The sequence below is a fragment of the Haliotis cracherodii genome, unplaced genomic scaffold (genome assembly GCF_022045235.1).
Source record: "Haliotis cracherodii isolate W230 unplaced genomic scaffold, xgHalCrac1.p SCAF_1, whole genome shotgun sequence".
Lineage (NCBI taxonomy): Eukaryota > Metazoa > Mollusca > Gastropoda > Lepetellida > Haliotidae > Haliotis > Haliotis cracherodii.
Genome location: NW_027266264.1, coordinates 73182946 through 73205918, shown reverse-complemented (window position 1 = coordinate 73205918; position 22973 = coordinate 73182946). Strand labels below are relative to the sequence as shown.

The 22973-nt window shown below is 41.1% G+C and overlaps 1 protein-coding gene across 1 annotated transcript in view; it reads left to right on the top strand.

Annotated features, from left to right (window-relative positions):
• Positions 1–4241: 4241 nt before the first annotated feature.
• The window catches only part of LOC139468345 (uncharacterized), a 29766-nt gene continuing 11034 nt past the window's right edge, over positions 4242–22973 (top strand). The window contains exons 1-15 of the mRNA XM_071250257.1: positions 4242–4282; positions 4894–5051; positions 6858–6969; positions 9285–9370; positions 10010–10101; positions 11680–11791; positions 12996–13102; positions 13621–13747; positions 14275–14395; positions 16790–16875; positions 17618–17766; positions 18548–18607; positions 20313–20474; positions 21610–21738; positions 22166–22280. Of these exons, the coding sequence (XP_071106358.1) occupies positions 4916–5051; positions 6858–6969; positions 9285–9370; positions 10010–10101; positions 11680–11791; positions 12996–13102; positions 13621–13747; positions 14275–14395; positions 16790–16875; positions 17618–17766; positions 18548–18607; positions 20313–20474; positions 21610–21738; positions 22166–22280 (1594 nt within the window). The 5' untranslated portion in view covers positions 4242–4282; positions 4894–4915. The remainder of the gene's footprint in view (positions 4283–4893; positions 5052–6857; positions 6970–9284; positions 9371–10009; positions 10102–11679; positions 11792–12995; positions 13103–13620; positions 13748–14274; positions 14396–16789; positions 16876–17617; positions 17767–18547; positions 18608–20312; positions 20475–21609; positions 21739–22165; positions 22281–22973) is intronic.

The window sequence follows — 22973 nt, the reverse complement described above, 5'->3', positions numbered from 1 at the left end:
TCTACTGAAGACTTCGTGACAAGACACTGGCACTATGGGGACATATAGGTCTCTCTCTTTTAGTCACTTTGTTTTTGGATGTATTAATTCTAAACCGGCAGGTCGATGTAGAAATAGGAAATTGTATTTCAGTAAGTGTTTTACATGATGTGTGAAATGAATGGTCGATCAGGTGAGATGAATAAAAAAGATTCCTTGGACTGACAAGACAAATGGTTAGTGGTTGCGTATATACGATTAGTTTATTTCGGTTAAAAGGTCCTCATGGATAATGGATAACAAATATTATTTGAACTTTGAGTACTACAATGTATCAAAGTAGTTAGAGCTAGGCATGGAGATCGGAGGTTGGAGTCTTGGGTGTATTTAACGTGAGAAGATTGGAACATCCTCGCCAGTCTATCTCTGTGATCAGCACTGTCGTCTTAATATGGGAAGTATTTTAAACGTATGCCTGTACAGATAGGCACGATCTCTCTCTAGTGTTTCCTTGTTTGTTTGTTGTTTAACGCCGCACTCAGTAATATTCAAGCTATATGACGGCGGTCTGTAAATAATCGAGTCTGGACCAGACAATCAAGTGATTGATATCACGAGCATCGATCCACGCAATAGGGATCGATGACATGCATCAACCACGTCAGCGAGCCGGACCACCCGATCCCGTTAGTCGCCTCTAACCACAAGCATAGTCGCCTTTTACGGAAAGCATGGGTTGCTGAAGATCTTCACGGGTCCTCTAGTCTAGTGGATAAAACGTCTGTCGGGAGAGCGGCAATGTGAACGAGTTATTGACAAAACATCTCACAAATGTATGATGAAATAGGACTATATATGTGAAACAGGGACACACAGCTGTGACCTATATCAACTGTGTTTCCTGGATATGTGTATTTCAGTGTTGATGCATGTGGAACTGCTTCCTGGGGAAGACTGTCGGATGGAATATCCTTGTTGGAAACCAGGACAGTGCCTTATGTTTGTATCATCGATACTACATTTAAGAAATCACCGTTATGTACTGCTAGAGATGTACTAGTAGGCTGTGTGTACAGCAACCCAGAAAATTCTCCCTGGTATAATAATAAGTACAGTAACTTACGGTTATAACGAAGTCAAAGGGACAACTAATTTTAAATCGTTATAACCGCAGTTCGTTATAAGCATACATACAGCACATATACAGCAAATAGCCAACAGCCAACAGGACCAAAAAATAAGTTATATCCGTCAGTTCGTTATAAGCGTGTTCGTTAGAAACGTATGGTACTGTACATATAGCCATTGTGGTATGTCATTATTCCGAGGCGACTTAAATGCACGAACAGGAACCGAGATAGATTTTGTAGATGATATACCATGAACAATTTAGAACTTGACGATTGTGACTTTCAAAATGCTACTTAAATATATGCAGTGCTTTTAAATTAACTATTCTTAATGGCCGCTGTGGCTCTGATGCGTCCGTGCCAGACCACACATTCATTTCACCAACAGGAGCCAGTGTTACTGATTATGTAATCACTTCGAGTGATTTAATTGTTTCCATCTTGTTCCGTACCCGTGAAGATCCGGGGTGGAAAAGGTCTTCAACAACCCATGCTTCCCGTAAAAGGCGACTATGCTTGTCGTAAGAAGCGACTAACAGGTTATGGTGGTCAGACTCGCTTAATCAACGTTTGATAAAATCTGTGTAAACTTTTCACTATTAGAGTATTTATTAAAATTAGTAACTTTAAGACTACAGCGATTCAGAAGATCAGCCCTCACATGGTCGTATAAAGGGCAGATAAGTAAAACATGGATCTCGTCTTCCACCTGTCCTGTACAATTAAAGCAATATCTCTCTTCTGGTGGTATGTTTGTGTAACGTCCAGTCTCTATCTTTATTCTCCGCATCTGAATTTAGCTAGAGAGCTCCTATGAGCACGGTTGAGACGATATTCCACGTATTTTTCTGTGCTGTAGATTTTCTTAAACAACCTGGAGCTTCTTTGTTTGTTTCTTCCACGGTTTCCTTTCTCCAACAATAATTTGTCCCTCAATTTAGACTTATATTCAAACATAAGGCGTTCTTGCACCGTTGCAACAAATAACTTTGTTTCAATTTGGGTATTTATGCTTGTCAAATGTCCCAGGTCGATTCTCTCTAGACATGACGTCACTTTTCCATTCCAGGTCCTCTTGCAGTTGTTTGACCACACAAATATCTTCTTAGTTATTCTTCTGTTTGGAGTGTTGACAAGTCTGGCCCAGTGTCTTGAGACTGTTGTCCATGATCTGATATATGGCGGGATCCAACCTACTTCTCCATTTATTGCAATGTTTGGTGCATATTTTCCAAGTCCAAGGAAAATCGAATAATTCGATTGTGGATAGCATTGACAGCAGAATGCTCTGTCGTTCCCCATATTGCCGACCCATAGTTTAAAACCGACCATACCATAGTGTCGTATAGTTTGGTAAAAAGGTTAAAAGGCATACCACCAAGTCCTTTAAATTTAGAAATTAAAAGTCCCAGGAATCTATTTGCGGATTTCGCCGCACATTTAGCCATTGCGTTATAGTCTAGGTGTTCGTTTAATAGCACACCGAGATAATGATACGAATTTTCAATCTCTAAAACGATATCACCACAATAGAATACGGTTGCTGTTCTTGGAATGCTAGGACCTCTAAAGTGGACAATCTTGGATTTTTGTGATTAATATTATCTTATTATCTTCACACTAAGTGTTCAGGGCTGATAAGAGACTTTGCAAGTCTGCTGCATTTTCTGCCAATAGAACGATATCTGCATAAGCTAAAGCAGCAATATTTTCCTCTCCGATTTGAATTCCCTTTCCAAGCTCGTAGATGTTCTTTAGAAAGTCATTAATATACACATTTAAACAACAAAGGTGATAGAGGACATCCCTGTTTCAGTCCTCTGCTCACAGGAAACCACGAAGCACAGAGCATTTCACATTGTCATATAACGACTTCATGGCTTGAAACATTTTCCCTCCTATTCCCGATTCGTTTAACTTTCTCCACAACCGATACCGACCTTTCCTATTCTTCTCCAGAACTCGTCTCTGATTTCGTTACACATATTTACCAGTTCCTTGTGTACCCGACTTCTATAGTGTCTTTTCTCTCGTTGAACACTCTTGCCAAACGCTTTCCTCAAACAGATCGATATATCGGTGTTTTCGTTGTTTATATCTATAGACATACCACTTGCTTCACACCACTCCCTTTCTGCTGAACACATGTCATTCCATTTCACCGTCAGTCTCTCATTCCACCACGCCTGTCGGTGTCGGCGTCTTCTATGTCTCTTTCCCTCGGTTATGAAGACTCTCTTGGGTGGAAACTTATCTGACATTTCCTGGATGATGATATCAACACAGCAGTTCTAAGCGTTATCAATACACGCTTGGTCCTTAACTGAATTTTCAAGTTTGTTTACTACACCTATCAACATTTCTTTTACATCCTCTGACTGTAGGAAATTAGCTGGTATTTCATCTGTTATTGGTTTATCATGAAATTCCGACGAATCCGTTTCACTCCCATTGCCATAAGCAGATAAAAATAATGAAAAGATTTTAGAAAATGACACTTGTTCAACCTGATTTGTGTCTCTAGTTGTAAAATCACCTATATATACGCCAGTGACCCTCAGACGTTACATCAGAGACCATATAATATCTATTATATGATCTCTGGTTATATTTAATAACTATGGCTCCAGCACAGGGCCACGAATAGCCATACTATACTGACTGTACTGATTACATTTAAAAAATGTAATCAGTACAGTCAGTATAGTATGGCTATCCGTGGCCCTGTGGGCTCCAGTGACAATTTAACGACAACTTTAACACATTGTATGAATTCCAGTTCGAATAACTTAAATTGACACTTCAAAATACCATGTCTATGTACAACAAGATATCTGACTCTTTTTGAGAAAAAATGTTTTCGCTGAAGCGATAGAAATAATGTTTCGCTATTTTCTATGACTTTGTACAAGCGCATAACAACAGCAACAATTTCAACAAAGGAAAATCTCAATTTTATTAAATCACGGGGTAAAATGTTTTTAGGATACATGTATATAGTACCTCTCAACCATAAAAACCTAACTTGGAATTGTTTCCGGAAGGAAGGGCAAGAATGAACCCTTTTAAAATCTTGCGGGGAGGAACGTGACAGCCAATCAGAGTCAGTTTCCCTTTAACCCTCGGTCTCATTGCCCCGGAAGTTGATTCATCGAACCCTGAAGCCGGTAAATGTACGTATTCCGGACATCATGACACTAGTGTGGCTGTTGAGCCTGAAATACTCATGACAGTTCAATGTACAAAACAATAATGTTATTTTCGTGATGTTGCTATGATAAATCGATTCTCTAGTTCATTTGCAAATTAAATATTTCGCCACGTTTAATGTTCGGGAAATCGCAATAAGCAGGGGCACGTAACTCTTACCTTCTTAGCACTTCTACTTGAGTTACAAATTTGTTGAAATTCAACTAAAGGATTCAAGTTCCAATGCATCTTCAACATTTTTCTTTTTCAAATAGCGAATTTTTCATCAAATTGACACTTTATTGACCCTATATTGACAGTATACTATTATTACGAAAATGAATGTTTGGCATGTTTTAAACACATTTTAGCCTTACTTATAGCTATATCTATAGAGATATGACAGATAATTCAGTTATTTTATTGGCCCAAAATGCAAGAGTAGAAAAACGGAAAATATTCTTCATAACGTGCATTCAGGACGTTTAGCTTAGTATGTTGTCCGATTTTTACTTGGATCTTTGATAGAACTCTATAAAGTAATGATATGTCTTTTTTATTACATCTAAAGTGTAATATGGCCGTTTTTCCATAGACCTGATGGGAAGATATAAGTGATGTCCCTCATCACCTGCGCCCGAGGGCAGTACTTGTCACAACTGATTGCCAGGAAAATATCAGGTTGCCATAGAAACAAATTTCTGACACAACATAAACACACACTACGTCATGGATCAGCTGATAGTGAAAATGGTATGTATAATGTGACGTTATAATTTTGTTTTATAATTTCCATCGGGGGCATGGTGACCCAATCACCTGCATTTTGCTGTTGAGTTGTGTCCCTTGGGCACGCCAGAAACCTATGATTGTGGGTTCAAATACGATTATGTTTCTAGGTTTGTCAGCACCATACCCATGCTCGTGGGTTTCACCAAAGTGGTAAACATCTGAGACCTGCATCACTTCGGGATTTCCTCCCACTCTAAGCTGACACAACGTGATATAACAGGAATACTGTTAAATACTGCATTAGACCTAACTCACTCACTCACTATAACATTCATCCTACTGGGGAGCATGAGTGGTCTTGGTCTGAGGCAAGGCATTGTTTAAAAGGGGAATCCTTGGGTCCTTGAAGTTTGAACCTATCATATTTGAGGATCCTATGGCTTTCAAACACTGAAGTGCAATTGTCTGTGCAGAGTTGCATCCCTTGGCCATGCCAAGATCTGCTGATTGTTTCTTGGTGTGTGTAATATCTGTAATTGAAACACAGAAGTTTTAAACTAGCTAGTGTATAATATTATGATAGGCCAACAGATGTCCGCTCTTGTAATGTGATTAGTTGCAGGTAAGCGCAATCACGTGCTGTTATGTAACATGCGACAGTCTTGAATAAACGGCCGGTCAAGTGGCAGACTCGTCTCCCGACTCCCGCGTTTGTCATTCCTCCCTGAGAACCCAACAGTTTGTCAGCTTTATATCCATGTTAGTGGTTCTATTTCTAACACTAAAGCGGTGTCACTCCCTCATGTTAGTGGTTCTATTTCTAACTCTAAAGCGGTGTCACTCCCTCATGTTAGTGGTTCTATTTCTAACACTTAAGCGGTGTCACTCCCTCATGTTAGTGGTTCTATTTCTAACACTAAAGCGGTGTTACTCCCTCATGTTAGTGGTTCTATTTCTAACACTAAAGCGGTGTCACTCCCTCATGTTAGTGGTTCTATTTCTAACACTTAAGCGGTGTCACTCCCTCATGTTAGTGGTTCTATTTCTAACACTAAAGCGGTGTCACTCCCTCATGTTAGTGGTGTTATTTCTAACACTTAAGCGGTGTCACTCCCTCATGTTAGTGGTTCTATTTCTAACACTAAAGCGGTGTCACTCCCTCATGTTAGAGGGTTCCACCAAAGTGGGCAACATCTACGACCTGAATCGCTTCTGGATTTCCTACCGCAACAAACAGCCATGCTGTGAAGAAACTGAATCACTGTGGAGCGGGATGTGAAGGTGGCTTCAGACGACAAACTAAAGTTTGCCGATATATGTTTACAAACATAAATTTGTGTATATGGACATTGTGAAAACAGTATGTGAAGTGTCTATTCTCTGCAATATTTTAGACAACATTCTTGTGTTATCAAACTTGAACTTGATGTTTGCATGGTTGTCAAACATGTTGGTGGCTTACAACCATTCAGATACTGCAAAGATATGAAATGATTTTTAATTACTTCTGCTACAAAATGGCATCCTTATTTGAGGGAAATGAAGAGAAATTCAGTAACAAGAACATATAATTTTTGTGTGAAAACACAAGTTGGTAAACTTTGTGATGCTTGCCAACCGATGTTTGCCATCTTATGTTGCCCATATGAAGTTGCCTTTAAAATAAACCCTGCTTTCTCGATTGCTTCAAGAGACGGACAGTCATGACAATGGCCAGCGTAGTCTGAATGCTGCAATAGGCGCCCATGTCTAATATTTGGATAGATAGTCTAAATAGTGGATAGTACAGCTGAATCTGAGTTGAAGACCTCACCATGTTCCTTTCAGGTCTGCTGCAGGTGTCGAAAGAAGTTGATGATGCAATGCATTCTGGGAAAGCTGTGGTTGCCCTGGAGAGCACTATCATAACCCATGGCATGCCTTACCCAGACAATGTGTCGTAAGTAGGAGACTATTTGGTAGAGGTGAAACGATACAGCAAGGTCACTATACGATATACATTACGATACAAAGGTCACGATACGATACATATCGTGTTATGCATAAGTAGGAGACTATTTGGTAGAGGTGAAACGATACAGCAAGGTATACGATACAGATTACGATACAAAGGTCACGATACGATACATATCGTGTTATGCGTAAGTAGGAGACTATTTGGTAGAGGTGAAACGATACAGCAAGGTCACTATACGATACACATTACGATACAAAGGTCACGATACGAAACATATCGTGTCATGCGTATTTATGTCAAATCACAGGGAAATGTCTTGACTATAAATATTTCTGAGCAGGATGAAAAGGGAAAGCTAGCTGTAGACACATGTTCATTGCAGCTGTTTTTAGAAGTGAACTTAATTACAACACAGTTTGCAATTTTTGACTGACAAAAACTCTGGGGTCCTTAAACGAGCTGTAATGTGTTTTAGCAGGTGTATCCTCTTGTAATGATACAGAAAAAAATGTATCGTGTATCACATATGTATTGTGAGGGGGGTCATTATGACCGCTGTCTGTTCTAAAGGGGTCAGGGGCAGTGGGGTAGCCTCATGGGCGGATACACAGGGGGGGTGCGGGGGTGCGCACCCCCCCTTTTTATTTCGAAAAAAATCTTTATTTCTGTATAAATTACCACCAAAGACAATAAATAGATCTTAATTGTGCACCCCCCCCTTTTAAAAAAAAGCTGTATACGCCCATTAGTCTAGTGGTTAAAGTGTTTGCTCTGCACACGCTGAAGACCCGGGTTCGATTCACAACATGGGTACAATGTGTGAAGCCCATTTCTGGTGTCCCCCGCTGTGATATTGCTGGAATATTGCTAAAAGAGGTAGGGAGGTGGGGAATTATGACCACTGCCTGTTCTAAAGGGGGTCAAAGGTGATGAAGGGGGTCATCATTGTCGGAGAATCTATTTTTTACCCATGATACTGATTTTTACATTCTGCACACATTTGAGATTTTAGGTTACAATGAACTGCATACAACACGTATGTATTGTAGATATATACCACTCAACATTTGCTAAGGACCACACATTTGACTAAAGATGATTTTCTTTGTCCTTAGCAAATGGTACGTAGTATAGTTAAACAATAATGTATCAAGGTTTGGACAAGCATTTTCACATTTGTAGCATTTAGCCGAAGTGTTATTAATGTGGCAATACAATTTATTGTTACCTTATACCTATCAAACCTCAATATATTTTTTTGCCACTGTCCAGTTGCACAGGCTACATCATAATTCACTTGTCGCCTCAGTTCAGTTTCTGTCTGGATTTCCAGAAACATGCTAGTCATCATTTTCAGGTGATAAGTAGTAATTCTGAAGTACTTGTCAGTGATATTCAAGTTGTTTAAGAAATTAGTAAAAACAGATCTGACACCGATTGACAGATGAACGATGTATGATCAACCTGGGATTGTTCAATCTCATTAAAATCAGATATTAGTTCTTGCTGACGCTAAACAAAGATTTGAGGACATCCCATAACGGGTCACGTCAGGCCAACCTTTCACGAATTCTGATCGACCAATGGAATTACTGACAAGAGGTCGACATTAGCCAATCAGAAGACAGCTTTCTCATGCTTTACGGCACTAATTTCAAATTGGCGACTACGCTTCAAAACATTTTTGGCAAATTCTCGCTTATAAAATTGAAACCTGAACAAAAGAACATTCTCGAATGGCTAATATATGGTCTAGATTATATAGATTCAGTCGTTAAACCTGTAATTATCTTTCGGAATACCCTGCTTAAAAGTTTTCGAGGTTGCATGATGAGAAATCACATTCCGACTGTGACTTTCATGATCTGGTAAGCGACGATCTGATAGGTCGGATGAAAGGTCGTTCTGACGTGACCCCTAATGGGATGTCCTCAGATCTTTGTTTAGCGGTAGCGAGAACTAAGATCTGATTTTAATGAGATTGGGGATTGTTGAAGTTGAAATGAGGATCATCTGAATACAACTGTTTGTTGTCCAGTTCAAGGGGAAATGTCATTCACCAATTTGAAAGATGGATCAAAAGTATTGTTGTGAAACTTAAATTCCAAAGTGCATCCAAATATATTAAGGAATATTCTGGCACACTTGTAAAAACATTTTTAATTTTATCCCTACACTAAAATACATGGTTATATCTTAGCTGTGCACAGCTCATGCTGAAACATTGTTACAATTTTGTACATCAAAGGTGAATGATGGTCCCTTTTCCAGGAACATTTGCATGTGTTTAATTACAGAACAGCACAGGCAGTGGAAGATATCATACGTCAAAATGGCAGCGTTCCTGCAACAATAGCTGTTATTAAAGGACGGGTTCATGTGGGTGAGTAGCGTTACTCTCCAGATAGTGTTCAGTTTCCATAGGAGTGATCAGGGTAAGAACTGAGCCTGGGCCAGGTAACCACTTTACATAGCACGAGCATCAGTCTATACTGTCGGGGCATGATGACAATAATAGTGGTTTGTTTGGTTGTTTGTTTGGGTGGTTGTTTGGTTGGGTGGTTGTTTGTTTGGTTGGTTGGTTGGTGGGTTGTTTGGTTGGTGGGTTGGTTGGCTGCTTGACTCAGCAATATTCCAGCTATATGATGGTTGACTATTAAAAATCGAGTCAGGACCAGACAATCCATGATTGACAACATAAGCATTAGTCCACACAGTTGGGTTACAGTGACATACATTCAACCAAGTCACCGACACAGATTACCCAATCTGTTTAATAACATCTTATGGCAAGCAAAGAATGCTGGGGACCAATTTCCTTATGTGGATTCCCCAGAGGATGCTGGGGACCTATATTCTTACGTGGAATCCCCACGGGGTGCTGGGCGCCTGTGCTGACATGGTTTGTTTATTTCATGTTTTATGCCACACTGCTCAAAGAAGAACTATATATTAATCGAAATGAAAAAAAACCACATTGAGTTGAAAAGGATTATTTGAAAAGGGTTCATTTTACCTGCAGGGCTGACCAGCAGTGAACTTGAATGGCTGGGATCACAACAACATGGACTTGTGAAAACATCTCGCAGAGACTTTCCAGTCGTTCTCTCTCAGGTAAGGCGTCTTTGTTAAATTCAGGACATTATTATGGACCAGAGCCTTTAGTTCTTTAGTTCAAGGACAAATTTTGATGGGTTGATAGTTTGATCCATCATTACTAGGGCTGGGACAAACCAAATTTACTACATGGATACCCAACCCCCTTTTACCCAGTCCTACCCGGGTACCCGTTGTAGGTCTCAAGAGATGGGTGCAAAATGTCTGAATGGGAATAGTTGGACCGTATCCCTGGCAAAAGGTATTTAGATACATGTATGAAATGATCTGGTCATGCATGCACTGAAGTTGACTGAAGTTTTATCTTTACTCAAACTTATTAAGTCAGGAGGAACACCTGCATAGTCAGAAAGAAATGCAAACATTAGTCACTTATTATGTAACCATAGAGTTCTAGATCATTTTTGTCATTAAAAAATATATCCCGTGACTAACCATGGGTCCGAGTAGTCCGGTGGTCCTAGTCAGTACCCCAGTACCCGACCCCAGTACCCAACCTGACTACAAGACCCCAGTACCCGACCCAAGTACCCAACCTGACTACAAGACCCCAGTACCCAACCTGACTACAAGACCCCAGTACCCAACCCGCGTACAAGACCCCAGTACCCGACCTCAGTAGCCAACCCCAGTACCCAACCCAAGTACCCAACCCCAGTACCCAATCCAAGTACCCAACCCCAGTACCCAACCTCTTTACCTGACCCCAGTACCCAACCCGAGTACAAGACCCCAGTACCCGACCCAAGTACCCAACCTGACTACAAGACCCAAGTACCCAACCTGAGTACAAGACCCCAGTACCCAACCTGAGTACAAGACCCCAGTACCCAACCTGAGTACAAGACCCCAGTACCCGACCCAAGTACCCAACCTGACTACAAGACCCCAGTACCTAACCCAAGTACCCAACCTGACTACAAGACCCCAGTACCCAACCTGAGTACAAGACCCCAGTACCCAACCTGAGTACAAGACCCCAGTACCCGACCTGAGTACCCAACCTGACTACAAGACCCCAGTACCCAACCTGAGTACAAGACCCCAGTACCCAACCTGAGTACAAGACCCCAGTACCCGACCCAAGTACCCAACCTGAGTACAAGACCCCAGTACCTAACCCAAGTACCCAACCTGAGTACAAGACCCCAGTACCTAACCCAAGTACCCAACCTGACTACAAGACCCCAGTACCCGACCCAAGTACCCAACCTGAGTACAAGACCCCAGTACCCAACCTGAGTACAAGACCCCAGTACCCGACCTCAGTACCCAACCCCAGTACCCAACCCAAGTACCCAACCCCAGTACCCAACCTCTTTACCTGACCCCAGTACCCAAGCTACCCGTCCCAGCCCTAATCATTACACCCCTACCACCTGGTATTCTCAAAAAGTATATGTTGTCAGATTTCAATGGAAGCAGTTTTCTGACATTACTGCTACACTTGGTAGATTGACTTTCTAATGTCCTTATGATCACGCCCTTTTGTTATAAATTCTTATTACCTTACATCACTATGGTGTAATGGAATGAACTCTTGATAGTTTACAATAAGTCCTTGTTATTTTCCAGCGACTGAGTGGCGGTACAACAGTCTCAGGGACCATGCTGGTTGCTCACAAAATGGGCATTCCTATTTTTGTTACAGGGGGGATAGGTGGGGTTCACAGAGGAGCTGAAACATGTAAGTAGTTGGACCTATGGACCAATCAGATTCCACCCCTCGTATCACTTGCATTTGCTTCCAACAAAATGGCGCCGCCCATTCAAGACGATCTGATCCATAATCAAGATCTATATTGTGATAAAATGGATCTTACAGCACCTTGATTAAAAACATGAAAAGATTTGGAAAATATCTGTTGACACCGAGTTGGCAGTGCACATGCTTGCAAATCCTGCAATCGACCGAAATCTGCAAGACAGTTTACGAACAGGATTTCGATTTCATTCAGTCCAGCCAAAATCTAACTCCATAATACCAGCCTAGTTCGGCAAGGGTGGAAACAGGACTTTTATAGTCAGTTACCTCCCTTGCCTCGGGAAGATGTAGGAATACCAAACATCCTGTTCTTTAAACAGTATAAATAGTTATTTTGTCCCACTAAACCAAACAGCCGAAACAACTTCATGACAAATAAATTCATAACAATATTTATTTCATATCTTATTTGACAAACCTAACCTAATTGGTTAAAACAATTCTGTAAATAGCATAAAATAAAATAATACACGTGGCTGAACTTCTATTAAAAATGATATCTGTTTACTTACCCCGGTACTTACATCTGACTCATGACTGTTACCATGGTGACAGGTAAATTACCATAGCATGTCCTGTTTATCATGTCTATCTCCCTGTTTCACTGATTTGCGTGGTATATATATGAAGCCATATCTCCCTGTTTCACTGATTCATGTGGTATATATTTGAAGCCATATCTCCCTGTTTCACTGATTCGCCAGGTATATATTTGAAGCCATATCTCCCTGTTTCACTGATTCATGTGGTATATATTTGAAGCCATAGGAAGCAGTATGAAAAAAATATGAAGATATGAGGGTTATTTCATGATATATTTCCTAGAAAATCCAACAAGCCCTCTGATCTAGCTGGTGGCACCAGCGGCCATGTGGTCTAAGATGCTGCAATCTGCTGTACCGAGTTGCATCCCATTAGGCATGCCAGAAACCTGGGATTGGGGGTTTGAATCCCAGATTCTTCCTGATTGTACTTCTATGGTTGTCAGCACCATACCTGAATTGGAAAACCTCTAATACCTGCATCCATTAGGGTTTCCGCCCACATCAAGCTAACATGCCACAATATAACTGATGTACTGTTTAAGGAGATGTTAAACCAAACTCACTCACATCCTCTGTTGCAGCCATGGACGTCAGTGCTGACCTGACCGAGCTGGGCCGCACGCCGATGACTGTTGTGTCTGCAGGAGTCAAGTCAATACTTGACATCGGCCGCACACTCGAGTACCTGGTCAGTCACCCTTCATACCTCCATCACCTCAAATCTTTGTATTACCGCCTCCATGGTCTAGTGGATAGAGTGTCTGCCTGGAGAGGGGAAGGTCTGTGGTCTGATCCCCTGGCCACGTCATACCAAAAGACGTTAAAAGATGGTACTTGTTGTTAACCTGCCTGGCACTTGGCATTAAGGGGATAAAACAAGGGCTGGTTTGCTCAGAGGCAGTATACAGTGTCTGAGTGGGGTATCAATACTTTGGCATCATTGGGTTGGGACCATATAGTTGGCATTAGTCTGGACTAGTACAAGCAGCAACACACATGTGCATGCTATATAAGTGCTATAATTTTGACCACAAATCTTAACCCCATTTCAGCTCACCTGATTAAAGACAGAATTTCCATTGCAAAAGTAAATGTCCTGATCTTGACTTTGTTGTTGGGATTTTATCAGTTCTGTTTCAGGAGATAATGTATTCTATTAGAGTATTCGTGGCCTTGGTATCTAACTTACAGTTATCACTCTTTAAGGAAACGCAAGGAGTTTGCGTAGCTACATTCGGAAGTTCGCGAGATTTCCCAGCATTCTTCACATCAAAGAGTGGCTTCCAGTCACCCTATAATGTGGAAACAGCCATGTCTGCAGCTGGTCTTATAGGTAGGTAGCAAGGACGACAAGAGGTCTTGGAAGATATGCGAGATTTCCCAACTGTAAGCTAAATATAGATTCATCAGGACAATCTGCATTCAGAGACCACTGTCCATCTGCTGTCCTTGGTATTGTTTTGATAGCTCAATATCTAGACTTTTATATGGACAGACGTGTTAGATAGAAATACTCTCACCAAGTTGGACAGGTCATTCTTGAAAAACTTAGATTTGTTCTGCGAGGACTTATCATCTTCTGATGATTCTTGTTAGTTTTCCTCATGATAACAATGGATTCTAACCAAATTCACTTTTCCAGTTTGGAATAAAATTCCTGTACCCCTTGCTTGTAAAAGCTCACTAAAAGGGAAATCATTTATCCAAGCTTGAATCAGCATGAGACAAAAACTTTGACATGTATTATTGGGGCAATTCAAATCGTATATTGGTCTCATTTTAAACGCATCTTTAGTTCTGTAGAATTGGGTTCCTCTATAATTGCTGTTTCATGTAACAAGGTGTTACTTTTTCTATTAGAATCAAATCTACAGCTGGATACAGGGAGTGGCATCCTGATAGCTGTACCTATCCCAGAATCCTTTGCTGCATCAGGGGAGATAATTGAGTCGGCCATTCAGCAAGCTATTCGTGAGGCAAGGTAAAGTACAGAACAGGTTTCTCAGTATGGTATACTTATGAGTGAGTGAGTGAGTATGGTTTAACTCCGCTTTTAGCAATATTCCAGCAATATCAAGGCGGGGGACACCTAAAATAGGCTTCACCCATGTGGGGAATCAAACCTGGGCTTTCAGCATGATGAGCAAATGCTTTAACTACTAGGCTACCCGACCGCCCTTGTATACTTATGAGATATTTTAAGTAGCAACCCCCAATTACTCATTCGAATTAATCCCCATGTGTGATATTTCTTTATCTGAGGAGGTCCCAGAGCCTCATGATGTTGTAAAGGTTGACTACAATGGGGATTGGATGGTCAGACTGTGATTTGTTTAACCGTGTGTCACTATGCTCTGACAACATGGAATGTTGATCACAGTATCAATCATTGGTTTGCCTGGTTCAGCCTCATTTCTGGAGAGGCCACCATAATATAACTGGAATATTGCTGACTGCAGCTGAAACCAATTACAGTGTGTGACCCCTTTTAAATGGGTGGTGACCATGGTGATACAGGGATGAATTTGGATGAAATGTTTTTAGAAGCTTGAAATTTTGTCCAAGCATGTTTCTACATAAGCATCTAAAGAAGGAAAAATTACATAGTGTGAGATAGGATAAGTATATAATATGTCTAGTGAGGTTTTATCTTAAATTTCAAATTTGTATTGACCCAGTTTAATTGTTATGATCTGTAATTACGATGTAATTTTCTTCTGCGGAAGACAAACATGTTTTTATTGCAAATGTAGGGATTGTGTCTGGCTGGCGATGTGCTTCATTCCGATTTGCTTTATAGACGTTTTTGTAGGCTTGAACAGGGGGGTCGCGTTATAGGTGGGGTCACTTTATAGACGGTGATATACGGTATACAATTTAATGTAAAATTTACAATAAAAATTAGCTGCTGGACTATCTTTTAAATCTTAGGTGTCAGTGGCGGAATCCTACACTGTTACATCAACGTAACAAAATACATTATTAGGTTGCAGTTTTGCTACTGTAACCACAACACATGCAGAGCTATTGTATTCCGACCACCATGTAGACTCTGACACTCACCAGGGCCCCGTTTCCCAAAGTGATCTTAGCGCTAAGATGATCTTAACTCCAATACTTCAACATAGGCTTACAATAGTTGTAGTGCTAATATCGCTTTGTGCAAGTGGGCCCAGGGCCCCGTTTTCCAAAGTGATCTTAGCGCTACGACTGTTGTAAGTATGGGCATGACGATCATCTTAGTGCAAAGGTCACTTTGTGAAACTTTGCCCAGCTCCTTAGATGAACCCCACTGTGGAAATCCCTGGTTAGAATAGTCCCACAACCTATGCTTGCCATCCGAAGCGACTGACTGGATTGGGTTTGACTCTCTGACTTGGTTGATTGTGTGTCATTATAGCCAGACGGTGCAGATTGAAGCTCACAAGAGCAACCACTGGATTTGCTGGTCCAGGAGGATGCTCACAGACAGGGCTCCATGTAAGGAACTTGATTAAAATTGCATCTGGTGCATGTTGACTTGGAAACCAAGTTGCACCAACCAGCTTGTGCCTTGGTCCCATAACTTAATCAAAGTTGAAACATGGGCCAGGATGCTTTCAGTGTCCCTTAAATTAATGATACATTGCACATTTTTTGATAATAGGTTGCACGTGTGCATGTTTTACAAGCTAAATAGATCCCTGACAGTCCCCCATACAGCCAGAATGTTACTGACTGCCAATCTTATTAAAATCAGATCTTAGTTCTTGCTATCGCTAAACAAAGATCTGAGGACATCCCATCATAGGTCAGGTCAGAACAACCTTTCATCTGACCAGTCAAATCGTCGCTTACCAGATCATGAGGGTGACAGTCGGAATGTATTTTTGTTTATCATGCAACCTCAAAAACTCTAACACAGGGTATTCCGAACTACAGCTACGGCCCGTACGACTGATTCCGTCTATCGTCTGTCTCTCGCTTCCGTGGGATAAACATTTGAATGGAGGAGGCGTTGCACAGTATGTGGGAAGCAATGCCATACAATCGCAACCATATATTAGACATTCCGGAATGTTTGTTTGTTCAGTTTTCCAAATTTTAATCGAGAACTGTGTCAACATATTTTTCAAATGGAGTCTGAAATGGAAGTCGCCAGGTTAAAACGAGTGCCATAAAGCTCGAGCAAGCTGCTTTCTAATTTGCTTATGTCGACTTCTTGTTAGTTGTTTCAGTGGTCGGTCAAAGTTTGTGAAAGGTCGTTCTGACGTGACCCGTAATGGGATGTCCTCAGATCTTTGTTTAGCAGCAGAGAGAACTTAGATCCGATTTATATCAGATTGACTGACTGCGGACAAACAAACAACTTACCTGAGCCGTGTATTTATTTCAGAGAACAAGGTATCTGTGGGAAAGATGTCACCCCTTTCATCCTGAGTCGTGTCAACGTCCTCACTGAGGGCATCTCCCTACAAGCCAGTATCTTTCTGTTGGAGGAGTAGTGGGAGGAGGGTTCACCCGCAGTGGGCATCAGGATCAGAGGACCAACAGTTGCTTCCAATGTATCAAGCAGTTAGTGATGAAATACTATCTTGACCTGAAAATATTAAAGGAATACTTCACACGTGAAATAACCCAAAGGATCTTCTTCCAGCCTGCCTCACTTCTATGTTGCTATGGTTTCCAACCTGGGATCAGTAAGAAACTCTATGTATAGATTGTGGCACAACATCTCACCTGAAAATTTGACAAGTCCACACTCATCTCGGCCACTCGGCTGTGAAAATATCAATTTCCTGTGTCACTTGATGTCACTTGATGAGACAGACTGTTGTTTTAACAAGAAGAGCCAATTATCCCATATTATTTCTTATCTTGATGCAACATATTGCAATTTCCTTCTTCACTTCAATCATATAACAGAACCTAAAATGTGCCTCTTCTACATCTGGGGTGCTTGTCGCCCTTGGTTGCGCGTCAGTGTTATCTGTCCATGATCCATCACTTTCCTTATATTATTACTTAGACTTCTTAACCAATGAAATACATACTCCGAACCAGCATAACAGGTCAGGGCTCCAAATAATTTTTTAAACCATTGTGTATTTACTCATTAATGATCGTTCATTTTGGGTATTGATTGTTTTCTTTGAGTATTCAGTACGTTTTTAGTTAAAATTAGTTTTGTACTGTAATAGATAATTTTCCTGATGAAATCCAGACATTGCTTTGATAAAGAACAATGCTGAGGTTGGCAGCAGGATAGCCTCAGCACTGAAGGATATACAGTTAAGGGGAGATCACTCTGACTCAGCAACTTTAAAAAGGCCTGAATTCGAAGAAAGAGGCAGAGAAAAGCAATCAAAACCTGTGAGTAGAAATAAACGTCCTGTATTTTTCTCCATGTGAAAAAGTGATAAATTGTAATTTGAAGGAATATTTTGATAATTATTAATGTTTAAATTAGCTTTGAGCCAGAGATATATGCTCAAAGGCAACAGTAACTATCATGTTCTTATTCATAACTCAAAACTCATGTATTTTTCATTGATCATGTTGTTGATTTAAGTGGTATCTAATTGGGCTGAAATTAGGCCCCCATAGGCTTTCTAAAAAGAATTTAATTATATTTATCAAATTCAAATTATTCTTTAGAATTTGTTCATTTTAAGTATAATCGCAAGGGAAGTGTTTATTGTCTCTCCCCTGTAGAGATGTTGAGCAATCTGAAAGGGTTGGCTGTCTTTTTACCTCCGATACTCCTCAAAACAAATCAAGCTAGCCCTGTTTGTGTTTTTTTGTACTCTGTCAAAAGATTAATAAATCTGTAATATTCATAACATAATAATTAAGCAGCAGTTAGATCCGTGACCCTAAGGTTGGTTTAATTTTTGTGTTCTAAATTCAGGTCTGGTTTCACATTTTAGAGTTATTTTCCATCATGAAGTTGCACTTTTTGGATGAACTCGTTCTGATGACCAGCAATGACGTATTTTGCAAATCAGGATCTTCTATTCAGTACGATTGTGGAGTTAGGTTGGTTGGGGTGGTTGGGAAATCTAAATGTCATTTTTGGTACAGGTAAAAGTTTCATTATGTGGCCTGCCATTCACCTTTGTAGGTGACAGTTAACCTGACATGATGTTGACAGGTGGTGGTAGGTGGCGTGGTGGTGGACTTCTATGCTCAGCTGGGACAAAAACATGTACAGGTATGTTTGTTATTGTGTGTAGTGTATGTTACATAGAGGATAATCAGGTCTTTGAAAGGCGTTTAGAAGTGATACACATAAGGAAGTGAATATATGGATCTCAACTTCTGTATTATGAGGAACACAACATTTCGGAGTATATCAGGTGAATGAATGCCATGAGGCAGAGAGCATATGTATGTACATGTAAGGACAACAAAATTAATGAGATAACAAAAGGTGGAAAATAACAAGGGTACAAGCTAACAAAGGAAGCCAACAGATGATTGGCGCTGATAGGTGATTAGCAATAGACAATGGAAGCCATTTGGTTGCAATTTCGTGTGTTTGGACAACCTGCAAACCAAGAAATGAAAGAAGTCTATGGCAAAAGTCAAGTCAAATAAACAAAGATGGCGGATGCAGTAAAATTTCAAAGTGAAATCAGTACTTTTAAAAAATCAACCATAGCTTCCGCGCACCCGCCGGGTCTGGGAGCAATACTGCCATAAACTTCACCCCCCATCCCCCAGACACAAGGACAACTGTCACAAGCCTGCAGTGTCTGACCCTTACCCCATGTTGAAGCATATTTGATAAAAAACTTACCTTGTACTTACCTTGAAAAAAAACCAAACAACAAACACAAGACATTAATACAACATATATCCCTGTGTTATGGGGTTTCGAACACTGAAGAAACATTCATAGTTTTATCGCTAATCACATGAAAAACAGTAAAAAAAAGTTTCCGTATAGATTTCACATCCCTGATTATGTTATCCTAGTGTTTATTATGGTATCCTACAGTGATTATTATGTTATCCTAGTGTTAATTATGGTATCCTGTAGTGATTATTATGGTATCCTAGTGTTTATTATAGTATCCTGGTGTTTATTATGGTATCCTGTGTTTATTATGGTATCCTGGTGTTTATTATGTTATCCTTGTGTTTATTATGAGATCTTTGTGCTTATTATGGTATCCTAGTGTTTAATATGTTATCCTGGTGTTTATTATGGTATCCTGGTCTTAATTATGGTATCCTGGTGTTTATTATGGTATCCTGGTGTTTATTATGTTACCATTGTGTATATTATGGTATCCTTGTGTTTATTATGTTCTCCTTGTGTTTATTATGTTATCCTTGTATATATTATGGTATCCTAGTGTATATTATGTTATACTTGTGTTTATTATGATATCCTGGTGTTTACTATGTTATCCTTGTGTTTTATTTGTTATCCTTGTGTTTATTATGATATCCTGGTGTTTATTATGTTATCCTATTGTTTATTATGGTATCCTGGTGTTTATTATGTGATCCTATTGTTTATTATGGTATCCTGGTGTTTATTATGTTATCCTACTGTTATTATCGTATCCTGGTGTTTATTATGTGATCCTATTGTTTATTATGGTATCCTGGTGTTTATCATGTTATCTTTGTGTTTATTATGGTATCCTGGTGTTTATTATGTTATCCTATTGTATATTATGGTATCCTGGTGTTTATTATGTTATCCTAGTGTTTATTATGGTATCCTGTTGGTTAACAGGTCACCTATTCCTTCAGTTCCCAACATAGGTACAATGTATGAAGTGGTGGCTGTGACTATGATGTTGCTGCAGTACTGCTGAATTTCTTATGAGATTGTGTCCTGTTCATCTTTCGTTATCAAAATGTTCTGTGTATAGATGTTCTTATTCTGTGAAACATTTCAGTCTAATGGCGCTACATATCCTGGTAGTCTGAGGCAGTCATTTGGTGGTGTGGGGCGCAACATCGCAGACTGTCTTTCTCTTCTTGGATCACAACCGCTGCTTGTGTCAGCTGTAGGAAGGGGCTCCCACACAGGGGCCCTGCAGGCTTCCTGTCAGCACATGGTGAGTGTCAGGGGAGAGAGGGTTAATATGGGGAGTGTCTGGGTAGAGAGGTGGAGGAAGAGAGAGGCTCCCACACAGGGGCCCTGCAGGCTTCCTGTCAACACATGGTGAGTGTCAGGGTTGAGAGGGTTAATATTGGGAGTGTCTGGGTAGAGAGGGTTAACATGGTGGAGGAAGAGAGAGGCTCCCACACAGGGGCCCTGCAGGCTTCCTGTCAGCACATGGTGAGTGTCAGGGGAGAGAGGGTTAATGTGGTGAGTGTCTGGGTAGAGAGGGTTAACATGGTGGAGGAAGAGAGAGGCTCCCACACAGGGGCCCTGCAGGCTTCCGCCAGCACATGGTGAGTGTCAGGGGAGAGAGGGTTAATGTGGTGGAGGAAGAGAGAGGCTCCCACACAGGGGCCCTGCAGGCTTCCGCCAGCACATGGTGAGTGTCAGGGGAGAGAGGGTTAAAGTGGTGGAGGAAGAGAGAGGCTCCCACACAGGGGCCCTGCAGGCTTCCTGTTAACACATGGTGAGTGTCAGGGGAGAGAGGGTTAATGTGGGGAGCGTCTGGGTAGAGAGGGTTAACATGGTGGAGGAAGAGAGAGGCTCCCACACAGGGGCCCTGCAGGCTTCCTGTCAACACATGGTGAGTGTCAGGGGAGAGAGGGTTAATATGGAGAGTGTCTGGGTAGAGAGGGTTAACATGGTGGAAGAAGAGAGAGGCTCACACACAGGGTCCCTGCAAGCTTCCTGTCAGCACATGGTGAGGGTCTGGGGAAGGAGGGTTAACATGGTGGAGGAAGAGAGAGGCTCCCACACAGGGGCCCTGCAGGCTTCCTGTCAGCACATGGTGAGTGTCAGGGAAGAGAGGGTTAATGTGGTGAGAGTCAGGGTAGATGGGGTTAATGTGGTGAGTGTCAGGATAAAGAGGGTTAATATGGGCAGTGTCATGGTGGCGAAAGGGTGAGATTGACACATAGGTGGTCTGCTGGCTTATAGTCAATACAGCGTTATTTCACAAAACGTTTTGTTTGGTCATCAGTTGATAGTGAATGAAGAGATGTAACTAGGAGAGTAATGGTAGTTTACTGTTGTATGTGTGATGTAGAGGCTGCCTGCACGCATCTAACTGAGCTAGGCTTGTTTTGCAGGACCTGTCCGGGGTGAGGGAGCTAGAGGGGCGGTGTACGGCGGCGTACTGTGGGGTGCTGCAGCAGTGTGGGGAGATGATGTTCGGGGTGGGGGACATGGAGATCATGTCTCACATCACACCACACCTGGTCAGTATCTCCAGCCTCTGTTGTGGGGAGGACATGTTTAGTGTCTGTGAAACAAGAAAACAACAGTGTCATTGATAACCCATCAGATTCCCTGTGCAGTGAAGTGTGTTGCAATCCACATCCTAATAACCCCGTAGGGATTCCCAATGTGTCTCCAGCAGCCTGTGCTGGTTGTAAGAAGCGACCACATGGATCAGATGGTCATGTGTGGTGACTGCATTGAATTGCTGTCATTGTAACTTGACGGTGTGGATCGATTGTCACAATATCGATCACTGGATTGTCTGGTCCAGAGTCGATTATTTACTAGCCGCCATCAAATAGCTGGAATATTGCTGAGTGCAGCGTTAAACAACAAACAAACAAACAAGGAAATGCCTGACGCTTTTTCAGAGATTGACTGTAGTAACTGATTGCTGTTTCACAGGTGTCCCAGTTCTCTGAAAGTCTCACACAAGCCCCGTTAGTGTGTGTCGATGGCAACATCCCAGCTGAGACAATAGAGTACATCTGTGATATATGTAGTCAAAACAAGGTGCCAGGTACGTAGCATTTATGTGACAGAGGCAAAGTAACAGGTCAATAGAGTCAAGAGTCATATTAATGAGGAGTCCTTTAAGTCCTTTAACAATTTTAGACCATATTTGTTAAGGATTCCAGACAATTGTCCCTGTAGGGATTCGGAGTTTGAATAAATTCCGAGCAGCCTATGCTAGTCGTAAGAGTACCCAGTGGCGTGGTACATTGCTCTCGACATCAACCACTGGTTGTCTGGTCCAGATTCGAGTTGTTGCAAATTGCTGTAATACAAACCTTTGTTTGTTTTTAACGCTGCAGCAATATACCAGGGCCCATTTCTCAAAGTGACCATAGCACTATGACTGTCGTAAGTCTATGTTAAGATATGGGAGTTACCTTAGTCATAGCGTTACTACTGTCTTAAGTCTATGCTAAAATATGGGAATTACTATAGTCTTAACGTTACTACTGTGGTAAGTCTATGTTAAAATATGGGAGCTACTAAAGTCCTAACGTTACTACTGTCTTAAGTCTATGTTAAGATATAGGAGTTCTATAGTCGTAATGTTACTACTGTCATAAGTCTATGTTAAAATATTCGAGTTACTTTAGTCATAGCATTACTACTGCTGTAAATCTATGTTAAAATATGGGAGTCTCTATTGTCTAGGCAGTACTACTGTCGTAAGTCTATGTTAAAATATAGGACTTGTAGT